Source organism: Channa argus, chromosome 16 (assembly GCF_033026475.1).
Source record: "Channa argus isolate prfri chromosome 16, Channa argus male v1.0, whole genome shotgun sequence".
Taxonomy (NCBI): domain Eukaryota; kingdom Metazoa; phylum Chordata; class Actinopteri; order Anabantiformes; family Channidae; genus Channa; species Channa argus.
This window is the reverse complement of record NC_090212.1, coordinates 22348620-22362547: the sequence shown is the minus strand read 5'-3', so window position 1 is coordinate 22362547 and position 13928 is coordinate 22348620. Positions and strand designations below refer to the sequence as shown.

At 40.1% G+C, this 13928-nt stretch overlaps 1 protein-coding gene across 4 annotated transcripts in view; it reads left to right on the top strand.

Moving 5' to 3' along the window:
* Nucleotides 1-13928, top strand: part of hectd1 (HECT domain containing 1) — a 30953-nt gene that overhangs the window by 2305 nt on the left and 14720 nt on the right. For 3 of the 4 annotated variants that reach the window (XM_067478831.1, XM_067478829.1, XM_067478828.1), the window contains exons 2-18: nt 2218-2384; nt 5326-5475; nt 6096-6330; nt 7207-7434; nt 7628-7909; nt 8065-8335; nt 8511-8587; nt 8990-9088; nt 9278-9392; nt 9993-10167; nt 10700-10838; nt 11225-11395; nt 11514-11772; nt 12156-12419; nt 12676-12887; nt 12979-13125; nt 13214-13308. In XM_067478831.1, coding sequence (XP_067334932.1) covers nt 5336-5475; nt 6096-6330; nt 7207-7434; nt 7628-7909; nt 8065-8335; nt 8511-8587; nt 8990-9088; nt 9278-9392; nt 9993-10167; nt 10700-10838; nt 11225-11395; nt 11514-11772; nt 12156-12419; nt 12676-12887; nt 12979-13125; nt 13214-13308 — 2909 coding nt within the window. In that variant the 5' untranslated portion in view covers nt 2218-2384; nt 5326-5335. The remainder of the gene's footprint in view (nt 1-2217; nt 2385-5325; nt 5476-6095; nt 6331-7206; nt 7435-7627; nt 7910-8064; nt 8336-8510; nt 8588-8989; nt 9089-9277; nt 9393-9992; nt 10168-10699; nt 10839-11224; nt 11396-11513; nt 11773-12155; nt 12420-12675; nt 12888-12978; nt 13126-13213; nt 13309-13928) is intronic. The other variant, XM_067478830.1, reaches the window with a different exon arrangement.

Genomic DNA, 13928 nt, shown 5'->3' with positions numbered 1-13928 from the left:
GCCTACACCCATCAGACTCCCTGCCTGCTGTACTGTAGCACTATGCACCCGGGCACAGCTGTTGTCGTGTTGCAGAGATGTTATACCTTCAAACAGGCAAAAAAAAGGAATGGGAATTAATAAGATTTTGTTTGGTACTGGTGCTTCTGTGGGGGCCCTGAGGTCCCTGGGACTGTGCCCCATAGGCTTGGGAAGTAATTTTTGCATTAGTCACAGTCACATGGTAACTAAATTGTGAGATGTCAACAGATGTCCTCAATATACCTAAATAACTGTAGTCCTCAATGTTTGTTTTTTTCCCATCATTGTTTAACTGAAAGGCATAAAAATGACTGAAAGCTCTTGGCTTACGTTAGTGTAATGTAGTGAGAACTACTGCAATGCTGATAGAGGTCAGATTTCAGTGGTGTTTTCTCAGGCATAATTTGTTCAGGCAAACCACATCCTATTGATATGTTGTTCTGCTGAGGCCACATTGTTTGTACCCATGCCTACAGCTGGGTTTGAGAGTAGAAAGAGCTATCAAATTTACCAGATCAATATGATTGCTTTTTCTATAAATGAAACAGAACTCAAAGGATTTACCTAATGACAAAGTGAGAGCTGTTGGATTGAGTCTGACCATATACCTGATAACTTACATTCTGTTGTAAAGCACCTTGTACAGTTTGGCTGCTGTTCTGCTGTCATAAGAGGACAGAAAATTAAGCACAGAATATATTGTTATATATTGTTAGCCATATAAAAAGCAACATTTTGAAGAGACTGCATTGAAATTTAGGAAGCTGTAAGCATTTTACTATGTTCTGCTATTTAATGCACTAAGTATTCATCAGTTGGTGGGAAAAAAATCACTTTGGTCTACAGAGCACTAGAAATTAATTATGTTCCCTTTAACTCAAGTTCATTTCAATTCCTTTGTTTCCTCAGACAGTCTGATCCAGCTGCTTCTGTCTATAACCTGAACACTGGCTTTTCATATCTAGGTTTTTCAGATTTGCATATTGGCTGGTTCCAGTCAGCTGCTTTTGCTGTGAAAGGATTATTGCTCTGAATATGCTTCTGACTGTCAGACTAAATGCAGGTTAAATATTGAAGCTTTTTGAATGGTTTCAAATATGGTGTAAATGATTGATACAGTTGTTTGATTTGCTGTTTTCAGTTTGGTTTGCCAAAAAAGCCTATATGTGACTGAATATGTTTAGTAGAGTAAACAGAACTCCTCCAATGCCAGTTTAGGTATTTCGGTCAGTTGCTTTTAAGTGGTTGATCAGACCAAAACTGCACTCTCGATACTAGAAAACAAGCAAGAGTATCCTGGAATTATCCCCGTTCCTACATTGCTTAGTATTAGTTTTACATGTATAAACACAAATTGCACCTTGTACCTGCTGCAGTGTGTATGAAAAAAAAACAAAAAAAAAAAACAGTAGTTAGGTTGTTCAGGAATTATTCCCTACTGCACATGAACAAGAATGAACTGCAATCGTGCACAAATCATGTACAAATTATTATTGTTTACAAGTGACAACTAAGTATTGTCCACTTCCTTGCTACTTCACTTCAGGAATAATCAGGTGCCAAAAACCATTTTTTATTATGAATAGAAATTCTCTGCTGTCCTGCATAAGCAAGTACAAGCTATGTTTGTGTGGGAAATATATACTTCCTTGTATAAAAAATGATGATCATTTCACTGTAATTCCTGTGTGAGTTTGGCAGTGAAGAAATTATCTGTGTACAGGCGATCGTACTCTTGTCCAGTGGTACAACAATTATCCAACTTCAAACATTTATTGAATTCCACATTTCTCAACTTGGCCAATAGCGAAGTAATTTAAGAATTGTAATAACGCAAATACGTTCACAAATCAATTCCACTGAACAAGGTAAGAAACCATGTGCCTCCACAGCTGCACACTGAAACTTTTACTTCTACCTTGTTGCACTACCCACCTCCTTGTAGTACGCTAATAGCTGAACTTACATCTGTAATAGCTGTATCTTGTAGCTTCTATAGCTGTGTCTGTTCCTTCCAAAAGCTGCGATGTCATTGGTGAAATCCTCTTATACATACACTTCTTGATCTAACTAGCCTTACAATACACAACATAAACAGAACAAGAGAGAAAACCCTGGTTGGCTCATACAATCGGTCTCTGTCTGTTATTTAAATGTCTCCTGTTCCTCTCTCCCTGCTTTTGTTTCTGCCTGCAGGTGAAGAGACTTCATGTCCCAGAAATCCTAGTGAGAGCAAGTGACGACTTCCTTGTCTCTGTTTCCTCTCTCCTTCCGTCCGGTTGGTTGGATGATTCCCAAACAGCAACAGAACTGTGAGCAGTGATTGGGTGCTGAGCCAGACCGGGTAGCCAAAGCGTAGCCAGGTGAGAGCGTTAAGGTGGTGATGGGGTGTTTTAAGAGAGAACGTTTAAAGGATAAGGCTGATCATTTTCTGTTTTTTGACAAGCAAATAGAATTTTGACAAGTTATTAAATCAAAGGGTTTGCTGACTTTACTCTATAGAATTCACATTCTTAGTTATTTTTTCATTCTGATTTTATCACTAATTTGAGCAGATAAGATGAACTAAGATTAAGAAGTGTTTAGCTATAGTTAGGGCTGTGGAGTATGCCTTAATGTACTTTCCCGATATAGTTTAGTATATCTATATACAACTTTAGAGAATGTTTTCTGTAAATTAATAAATAGTACAACTTAAGAGACTGATTTCTTATTACAGTTTTTAATGACATGCTTGACAGAAATGTACTTACTCATATTTGTATTTTCTTCTTAGAATCTAGGTGCAAATTTTCAATTAACCATGTCACAAAATGTTGATATGACATGGTTCTTACCTCTGTACCTTTTTTAAGAATAGATGTTCTGTAATGCTGGTTCATTAATTCAACCAAAGTATTCGGGTGAAAGCTTTTGTTTAGCTTAATGTTGTGTCCACCTCCTCTGTTCAATCACCCTCAATCTTCTCTGTGTGTGTTTGTGTTGCTACACGGAATCTGCACAGCGTGGAAGGAAGCTGACCCGTACTGTCAAAGAGTGTGACGTGATGATGGCGCATATTATGTCATCAAATGGTGTATATTATCATATCACACTGCCACAGATTAATTAAACATTTATCTTGGGGCCAAAATAACCTTGATCAGGGATTTAAGACTTGTTTTCCTCTGTCTAGTTACTTTTTTTGTAGATGTATTCGTAGTCAACATAATCAGATGCAATCCCCGACATTTTTAGATTTCTCAATTAATTTTAGTGCAAAGTCAGGAGGCTGTGACATGTAGCACAGCAACCTAGTGAATCAGTGTAAACAGAACTATGTGTCTGAACATGCACAGTGGCGTCTTACAGGAACCACTTTCCAGAAACTGTGAAAGTCATTGCTGCTGTTAATGTGTGAAGCTGTTTATTGATAAAGTACAGCGCCCATATTTATAGTAATAAAGAAACATCATCTCGAGCCACAGTCACACACATGATTTTAAATATTGTTGGGACAACAGCTGAGCTGTTAGGGCAGAAAAGAAAAGGCTAAATACAGTTCTGGATTCTGAGATGTTTCCTGTTATTAGGATACATTTGTTGTTGTTTCGGTCTTCTGCCCTTATTTTATAATCAACCCGAGGACAATTTCAATCTGAGGCATCACAAGATAGTTAAAGAGAGGAGTAATAAGCTGTTTGCCGTTTTCTAATGAAATCAACAGAGAAACTAAAATTACTCCTTGTTTAACTGCTCATAGCTCACTTCCACAATACCTTGATATCACTCCCTTAGGTTTTGTAGTATTTGCACCTTTTGTCCCAGCTGTGAGATCAGGGAATGGGTTGCAAATTAAAAGTTATTTCAAATGAAGATCAGCCTCAAAACAACAGTTTTATACCAAAAGTAAAAAGTTAAATTGCAGTTTTGTACTTTTTTTTTTTTTTTTTGGTTTTGTTTATTCTTTCACAGCTAATTGGTGCAAAACATCTTTTCTTTGGTTAATTTTAAACCACTGTGGACATTAAGTGAACACTGGACACTCTTGTGTTCCCACTCATCGAGTTACAATCTTAATTATGGGACACAATTATATCTGCACTCTGTCCTTATAGTACAGGCCAAGATCGGAAATAAAGAGTTTACGTTTTATCCTTCAGCTGTTGATGTCACAGCTTAATAATAAATAATCAAGTCAAATAATTTATGTTATTAACTGTAATGCATTTTGGGCATTTCTAGTCTATGCTTTGAGGTTGTCTGTTATATATAGTTATGTATTTTTAGGCTGTTTTTTTTCTTTTAACACCCATATTTTTAGGGGTTGGGGGTGAGCTTAGTAAATCAATACACGAAAAAGGCCACAGAATCGACAACCCAGTACTATATGTAACTTTTTTTTTTTATCCAACACGTCATTGATTTAGAAGTAGTTATAACCTGTCAGTAGTGTGAAAATGGTAAGTTAACACGACTTTGTGGCTTCGTTTAGTTTTCTTCCTCTTACACAGGCACAGAACATACATCCTACATGCTTATCAGCTGTCATCTTTGACGTGTATTCAAGTGCCACTTGTCGGGCCAAACAAAAGGCACTGAGCCAATGCAGCAGTTCCTCTTTGTTGCTAGTTCTTTGGCGTTGGTCATGGTTCTTAAGTCTTCGTGTATGTTGCCTGGTGCTGTTCATGCTTTACATGTTTGTCTGAAATTGTGATTCTATCTTGATTCTTGGCCGGTTATTACTGGTCAGGTTGCTAGCTCGAATGGATATGCGTTAAAATACTTAAAAGAAACAGCAATGCAACTTGAGGTTTAGTCTTTAAAGTTACAGCTGTTTTGTGGAAATCCCACCAGCATGTCAGGTTTGCTACAGGTGGAGAAAATACAGCAGACCTGGTTTACATCTGAGTTGTTGTTAGTCACTCATCCTTGCTCATTCCTGTGTATTTATTTTTAGTTATTACATGAATACTTTTTTGGTCTTATGATCTGTTTTGCACCTGTGTAGCACAAAGGCCTATGAGAAACTTCACTTTGTTTTAGAAGAAACATCAAATATATTAATCTGTTTATCTGAAAAATGGAGAAAATGCATGCACCATTAAAATAATTTATTAAAGTCCTATTAACGACAAATGTGTGTTATTATTTTTCCTTTTGAAAAAAAATTAAAGCTTAAATACCTTTGCACCACCAAATATTCAGATATCTTTGTGAAGTGAATTTGGGAATTCTATATTCTATAACGAGTATTCATGGTTTTTGTCTGCTAAAAAGAATTCCTAGTTAGCTGATGTGTTACAAACGTTGTGTTTCTTGTAGGCTAGCCATCATGGCGGACGTGGACCCAGACACCCTGCTGGAGTGGCTCCAGATGGGTCAGGGCGATGAGCGGGACATGCAGCTCATTGCTCTAGAGCAGCTCTGCATGCTGCTGCTCATGTCAGACAATGTTGACCGCTGCTTTGAGACGTGAGTCTTGCTATAAATTCCAACGTAAAGGTGAAAATGTTTAGTTTTAGACCTTTTCAAGGGAGGACAGAATTCAACTTTATGAATCAGTCTGATTTAGCATGAATCAGTCTGATGTTAATATTTGAGCTCACAGTCACACTGCAGAATGACAGAGAACAAAAATCAAACATAATAAGAAAACAGTGGCCTTTCAGACATGTAACTCAGTTGGAGATCACCCAAGTGAGAAGCGTGCTTCTGTGTGAAAATCCATTCAATTTTAGCCCACGCAGACGGCACAACTTCAGGTAAAACTTGATCTGTAGGAAGCTATATTTTATTTAAAGCCCATTGGAGCCTTGCATCAAAAAAAAGATTCAATCACTCGAATACAACCACAATCGAGTGATAGAAACCTCATCAACACGCCCACTCGCTCACTTTTAATCCTCCCAACGATTTGGGACAGATCAATTTTCTGTACTCACGAGGTCACGCACATAATATGGACATTGCACTAGGGGGCTCATAGGATATAGTACAGATAATGTCAGAATTCCAGTGCATGTCTGAAAAGGGCTAATTATATATTAGGAGGTCAGATTGGACACTGCACTGACCGTCTCTTTTTGTTCCAGTTGTCCTCCTCGGACGTTCCTCCCGGCACTGTGCAAGATCTTCCTGGATGAGAGCGCCCCAGATAATGTTCTGGAGGTCACAGCACGCGCCATCACCTATTACCTGGACGTGTCAGCAGAGTGCACCCGGAGGATCGTGGGAGTGGACGGAGCCATTAAGGCGTTGTGTAACCGGCTGGTGGTGGTGGAGCTCAACAACAGGACCAGCAGAGACCTTGCTGAACAGTGCGTCAAGGTAGGAGATGGGGCAGAGGGAGATTCTAGTAAATCAACACTGGATGTATATAAAGACTATAAAGGTCTTTTTGTTTTTTAATCTCTAAAGGGGTAAATACTGGCTTTAGTGTAAATGCAAATTCAGCGCTTTCATCCTGTTGTTGAGCTGTTTATGTCTGTGATCATTTTTGATAAGCTTGGGCAGCAGTGTGTTTTTCTCCAGTGAAATCTGAGCAAAGAGTGGCTGTTTGTCAGGTGTCTTGTATATCTACTGATCTGTTTTTATCCTGAACGGGGTCGTTGTGTTAGTGTAGCAGATAACTGGAGGTTAACTGAGGATAAGAAATAACTATTGACTGTAGCTCAGTCTTCTTGTTCTTGTTGAAGTTTCTGGATCAGAGCCACATTACAGGCAGTGGATTCACAACCACGTACTTGTAGATGTTTATTAATACACATCATGGGACGGTTTTATTCAGGTCTTGGTTTATCTGTGTCATCTAATGTAGTGTTAGGGGCAGAAAGATGCTGTCATCTATTTTTGTGGTGTTAGGCTCAGTTTACAGTTATCTGACAGAAAACCTTTCATATAACAAGAAGTACAGAAATCGTTGTAGAACCACATTAATGTCACACACATTAATAACGATACATGCCTAAATTTCGCAGAAAAAACCTCTATGCTCTAAAGGGTAGTCCGTCTTGAATCTCTCCAAAAGAAAGGGGACCAAACTTTACAAATGTCTTTGAACTCTTTGCTATTAATTCAGGTCATTCAGAGTCTGTATCAAGGTGGTTTTAATCTAAACCTTCAAATTAAGAACCATCTAGCTTTGTCATCCCACCAAGGACTGTTTTTAAATTGAGGTTTAACATGTGTTTATTGTCTCTGCAGGTGCTCGAGTTGATCTGTACCAGAGAGTCTGGTGCTGTATTTGAGGCTGGTGGTCTGAACTGTGTGTTGAGTTTCATCAGAGACAGTGGCCACCTTGTCCACAAGGACACTCTGCACTCTGCCATGGCTGTCGTGTCCAGACTTTGCAGTAAGATGGAGCCTCAGGACTCATCTCTGGAGACCTGTGTTGAGTCTCTGTCCAGCCTCCTCAAACATGAAGACCACCAGGTAACTACGAAGTCAACAGCTCGTCAAAAAAATTTTTTAATTAACAAATCAAATTTAAAACAGCCAAAATATGCAACATGGAACACCTTCTCTAATTGAACCAAAGCTACTAAACACAACTTGTATGTTTAGAAAAATGTTGGCTTGTTGATGCCTGTAATGGAACATGGTCTTAACCATCTATGTTTTCCAGGTGTCAGATGGGGCTCTGCGCTGCTTCGCCTCATTGGCCGACAGGTTCACTCGCCGTGGCGTTGATCCTGCCCCTTTAGCCAAACATGGCCTAACAGAGGAGCTCCTGTCCCGCATGGCGGCAGCTGGTGGCACTGTGTCTGGCCCTTCTTCCGCATGTAAGCCAGGCCGTACCTCGACAGGTGCCACCCCCTCGGCCCCTGACTCCAAATTGAGCAACCAGGTGTCGACCATTGTCAGCTTGCTGTCTACTCTGTGCAGGGGCTCACCGCTTGTCACACATGTAGGTCCACACCTTTTTAATTGTCAAAACACTGGTAACTGGAAAGTTTTGAGGATTTCTTTATTTTTTATTTTTAAATGAGTAGAAATATTTGCTTAGAGTTTAACTGAACCTGAACACCTTCTGTTGTGTTATCCCCTCTCTAACGCATTCAGGACCTGTTGCGTTCAGCGTTACCAGACTCGATGGAGTCTGCTTTGGGAGGAGATGAGCGCTGTGTGCTGGACACCATGCGGCTGGTGGACCTCCTGCTGGTTTTGCTGTTTGAGGGTCGAAAGGCGCTGCCCAAATCGACAGCGGGTTCAACGAGTCGAATCCCTGGCCTGCGTCGCCTGGACAGTTCAGGGGAGAGATCACACCGACAGCTCATCGACTGTATCCGCAGCAAAGACACAGACGCTTTAATTGACGCCATCGACACTGGAGGTAAATAGACCTAATACCACAGTATCCATGAGCCTTAATGAGTCACATGTATGCATGACAATAAATAAACCTAATTTGATTATTTACTTTGTTAATTTATGATGAATTACTTGCTGCCAGGGTTTTTTTTTTTTTTTTTTAAATGGCATAATAATGTACATTTTTCCTGTTGCAGCTTTCGAGGTGAACTTCATGGACGATGTTGGACAGACACTGCTCAACTGGGCTTCAGCTTTTGGGACACAGGAAATGGTAAAGGAGAATGAACCCAAACAAACAGAGAAACCTTGATTTTCATTTAAATTTATCAATTTTTTCAACACTTTGTCGAATATGGAATATCTCAATAGCTGTTGAATGGATTGTAATTTAATGTATGATCCCTGTAGGGCAAATCCTAATTACTAGTGCCAGTAACACTTAAGTTTGTAGCGGTACCTTAACATCTTCACATTAAGATTATTTCTAACATAGCATGCTAACTGTAGACATTTTAGCCTGCTCACATGTGGTAACAATTAGCATCCTAAAGTTTAAGTCCACAGCAAACTGAAACGGGTTTTCATTCATAAATGTCTTAACACTGAAAAGATCTTAATGGCTATGGTAAATGCATGGCATGTGATATTATTATTATTTTTATTTTTATTCCAGGTGGAGTTTCTATGTGAAAGGGGAGCAGATGTCAACAGAGGTCAGAGGTCATCATCACTACACTATGCTGCCTGTTTCGGACGCCCACAAGTAGCCAAGGTAACAACACAGTACAGAACATATACACTGATATTAAATGCATTATCCAGATATCAGACTCCTATGTCTACCAGAGTTTCATCCCGTTTTTATGTTCCATGTTTGTTTTGTGGTTGTTTTTTTTGTTTTTTTTAAGTTTAATGTTTATATTCTGTTCTTTTTTTATTTTTTTTATGTGTGTTTGTGCAGACACTACTGCGTCACGGTGCCAACCCTGACCTGAGAGATGAGGATGGAAAAACTCCTCTGGACAAGGCCAGGGAAAGAGGGCACAGTGAGGTGGTGGCTATACTACAGTCCCCTGGTTAGTAACACTGTCACACTAGTTTGGACTATTACATAATACTAAAAGTACATTACATTTACATTGCATAAAAACTACTGCTACTACTATTACTCCGTTTGTTTACTCCTGTTTCTTGACTCTGCCAGATTCACTTTCAAAGCAACCAATGTTTTTTTTTCTTTCTTCAAAATCAGTATATCCAACATAAAATAAAGGTATTCATAGTATGTAAAATAAGATGAATGAAAATTATACTTATAAACTTTTTTAATATTTGAGGCAAAGTACTAGTACAGTACAGTACTACACCCCCCCACAGGGGTGATTGTGGCGCAGAAAGGAAGAGCGATCATCCACCAATCTCGCAGTTGTTGGTCATAGTGTCCTTAAGTAAGACAGTGAACCCCAACTTTGTTGCTCCCTGTGTGTGTGTGTGTGTGTGTGTGTGTGTGTGTGTGTGTGTGTGTGTGTGTGTGTGTGTGTGTGTGTGTGTGTGAGATGGTGAGTACAAATGGGTAAATAAGAAGCAGTGTAAAGTGCTTTGAGTACCAATAGGTAGAAAAGCGGTATATAAGTGCAGAACATTTACTAGTATTTTAACATGAGTCTGTGTTTCAGGAGACTGGATGTGTCCAGTCAACAAGGGAGACGACAAGAAGAAGAAAGATGTGAACAAGGAGGAGGAGGAGGGCAGTGAGCCTAAAGGAGACCCAGAAATGGCTCCAGTCTACCTGAAGAGACTGCTGCCTGTTTTTGCACAAACCTTTCAGCATACCATGCTGCCTTCTATTAGGTAAACTCAACCAGAATCCCATATCTGTAACATGTATATTTTTTTTTTAATATAAATTAGAAATGCTGTAACCTGTTTAGCCAAGTGCCACTGAACAAATGATTCCCTGTTTAAACCTCAGTAATTTGCTTTAGAGCAGATGAAACTGGTCTGTTAAACCACAGTGGCTGTTTGCCACGGCAGTCTAAACTTAATTGAATTAGAACAGATAAGACTGTACCATCAAGCCATCCTGTAAATTATTGGCTGAAGAAGTGCACCACCTCAGTAATGCCACCAACTGAGGGGGGATTCTGTGTTTTTGTCCACAGCAAATTGCTGTAAAAGAACCACACCACATTAGGGAGAATCTCCTTTCAAGTTTGTTTTTGCCAGGGAAAGCTGGGAATCAAACCACTGAGCTTGCAGTTCGTAGACAACTGTGTTACAAACTGAGCCACTTTGCTGTGGAAGTATAAATGAAGATGACAAAAGAAACGTGTATGTTGCAACATGTTTGAACTGCTCTGTCTGTGTGTTATTGTGTATTTAGGAAAGCCAGTCTGGCTCTGATCAGGAAAATGGTTCACTACAGCAGTGAAGTGTTGCTGAAGGAGGTGTGTGATGGCGAGACTGGACACAACCTCCCCACTGTGCTAGTCGAGATCACTGCAACTGTCCTCGACCAGGAGGTACACTAACACTCTTTAAATGGCATGGGACAAATGCATGCTAAATTAAATTGTGCCCATAGGACAGACTGTCTGGAGACAAAAAGGAGCCTGATGGGGCTGTGATAGTAGTTTAGAGATTAGACACACTGCTTTTGAATGACTACGTGAAAGAAACCCCATTAATGCCATTGCACGATCAATGTGCAGAAATCAATAAAATCGACTGCTAGAGCTGGTAACAGTGTTTCTGTTTTCTTGGCCTTATATATTAATGAGGCTTTACACTGAGGCCTACTGTACTACTGAGGAATCGGTGAAAGATGGCAGGAAGTTTCAACTTGAAACTGAAATGTCTAAAACCTAAACTTTAGGTGATATCCACGCTATTTCTCTCTTTGTCTCAGGATGACGATGACGGCCATCTACTGGCTCTGCAGATCATCAGAGATCTGGTAGATAAAGGCGGGGATGTTTTCCTTGACCAGCTGGCTCGACTGGGAGTCATCAACAAGGTGTCCACTCTGGCTGGACCAGCATCTGATGATGAGAACGAGGATGAAGCAAAGCCTGAGAAGGTAGAGAGGGAGTGTATGGTGAAATGCACTTAATTGACTTTAGTTAAAATAGTTACTTTGACATGAACACTGCAGTGTCTTTTATACCCTGCAGTTACATTTTAACTATTAAATCTAGCCAGTACTACAACACCTGTGGTTGATGATGCTGCAGGAGGAGGAAGTACAGGAGGATGCGAGGGAGATCCAGCAGGGGAAGCCGTACCACTGGAGGGACTGGTCCATTATCAGAGGAAGGGACTGTCTCTACATCTGGTCGGACGCTGCTGCCCTTGAGCTCTCCAATGGTTCCAATGGCTGGTTCAGGTTCATCTTGGATGGGAAGCTGGCCACCATGTACTCAAGCGGGAGTCCAGAGGGGGGGTCTGACAGCTCTGGTACAACCAACACACATGAAAAAACACAATTGTTATCACGTTTTCTATTTAGCTCTAATTGCCCACCTTTAATATTTATCTCCCCCGTTTTTATGCCTTTGTCTTGCTTTTACTGCTCTTCTATTCCTGAAATGTCTTTTTTTTTCCCTCCTTGTTTAATTTGCTCTTTCCACTCTGACAAACCCTCCACCTTGTTATTTGAGCTTTTTCACTTACTCTCTCAATTCTTTTTATTATTCTCATGCTCTTTTCCTCACTTTCCCTTCCTTTTTTTTCTCTTTTCTTCCATATTTTGTAACTTTCCTCCATTTTTCACACTGCGCTTCTCTTTCACTAATTGCTTTCCCCACTTTCCTTCCACCTCTACTTCTCTCCTCCTGCAGAGTCTCGGAGTGAGTTCCTAGAGAAGCTGCAGCGGGCGAGGAGTCAGGTGAAACCAGTAACGGCCAGTCAGCCAATTCTGTCCAGTGTGGGTCCCACTAAGCTGACAGTGGGCAACTGGTCTCTGACCTGCCTGAAGGAGGGAGAGATTGCCATTCACAACTCAGATGGGCAGCAGGCCACCATTCTTAAGGAAGACCTGCCCGGCTTTGTCTTCGAGTCTAACAGAGGAACCAAACACTCCTTCACCGCAGAGACGTCACTGGGTGAGTCTAATTCCCAGCAGCTTCACAACAAACGCTGTCAGATGTACAGGAGAACTAATAAAGTAGGAAAGCATGCTGTCTGCTGTTACCTGGGGGACTTGAAACTATTGTTAATAAAACATGCTTAAGTGTCATTTATGCACAGGGTAGTTGCAATATTTAAAAAAAAAAAAAATACTGCCTTAGAATTTTAAAGGAACCCCCTTAAAATTGCATTGGTGTGCTGATGGTCTCTAACACTGTGCACTGTGTGCAGGCTCAGAATTTGTGACAGGCTGGACAGGGAAGCGAGGAAGGAAGCTGAAGTCAAAGCTGGAGAAGACAAAGCAGAAGGTGAAGAGCATGGCGAGGGAGCTGTATGACGACCACTTCAAAGCTGTAGAAAGCATGCCCAGAGGAGTGGTGGTGACCCTGAGGAACATCGCCACACAGCTGGAATCTGCCTGGGAGCTTCACACTAATAGACAGGTACATAAACATTTCCAACATTATTTCCAGTCATAAGTAGATGGTTTGGTGTATTAATGAGTATGTTGTGTAATTTTATTTATTTGTGTAGTGTATTGAAGGAGAGAACACATGGAGGGACCTGATGAAAACTGCACTGGAGAACCTGATTGTAGTTTTGAAGGATGAAAACACAATTTCTCCGTATGAGATGTGTAGCAGTGGCTTGGTGCAGGCATTGTTCACTGTCCTCAATAATGTGAGTGAGAAGAGCATCCGACCAGCATTATTATTGAGCTGAGACATGACAGTGTTGATCTAAAGTTCTGCTGTGTGTCTGTGTGCAGAGTGTGGAACTGGACCTGAAACATGATTGTAAGCCTTTAATGGAGAGGATTAATGTCTTTAAGGCGGCCTTCAGCGAGAATGAAGACGATGAAAGGTGATGTTTTAACTTGATAAGTCAACTTGAAGCTCAGTCTGACTTTGTGATACATGTACCAAAGTCAACTGTGGTTCTGAAATAATATATTGAGCTATACAGTGATCTGATTAATCATGACTTAAATTAACTATAATTTTGTACATGTATAATGTTGGTAAAATAAAAGGGAAATTCTAGAACGTAAGTGATTTATTAATAAGTATATTAAGATGAGTAATCTACTGTTTTAAGAAGTTCTTTTTTGAGTTGTTTTACAAGAGAAAAGCAAAATGTACGCTTTGTTTTTTAACAAACCTAATATCCTTAGGATTTTAGACAATTTGATGGCAACACCTTGAGTTTTTGGATTTTGCTGTAGGCGTCACTTTTTACATTTTATGGACCAAATAATACATAAATTATTTGACATAACAAATGGCAGACTAATTAGTAATGGAAAAGTTCAGCCACTTACATTGTATGTGTAGTAGCAAGGAATACTTTAGTGGCTGCAATAAACTGGAAGGATAAAGCAAGAACACAGTTACTAATGCCCATGTGAGCACCTGACTGTTTTAAGTCAGATGTCAGAAATGAAGAACTAGGGAGAGCTTAACGTTTGTGTGTGTGTGTGTGTG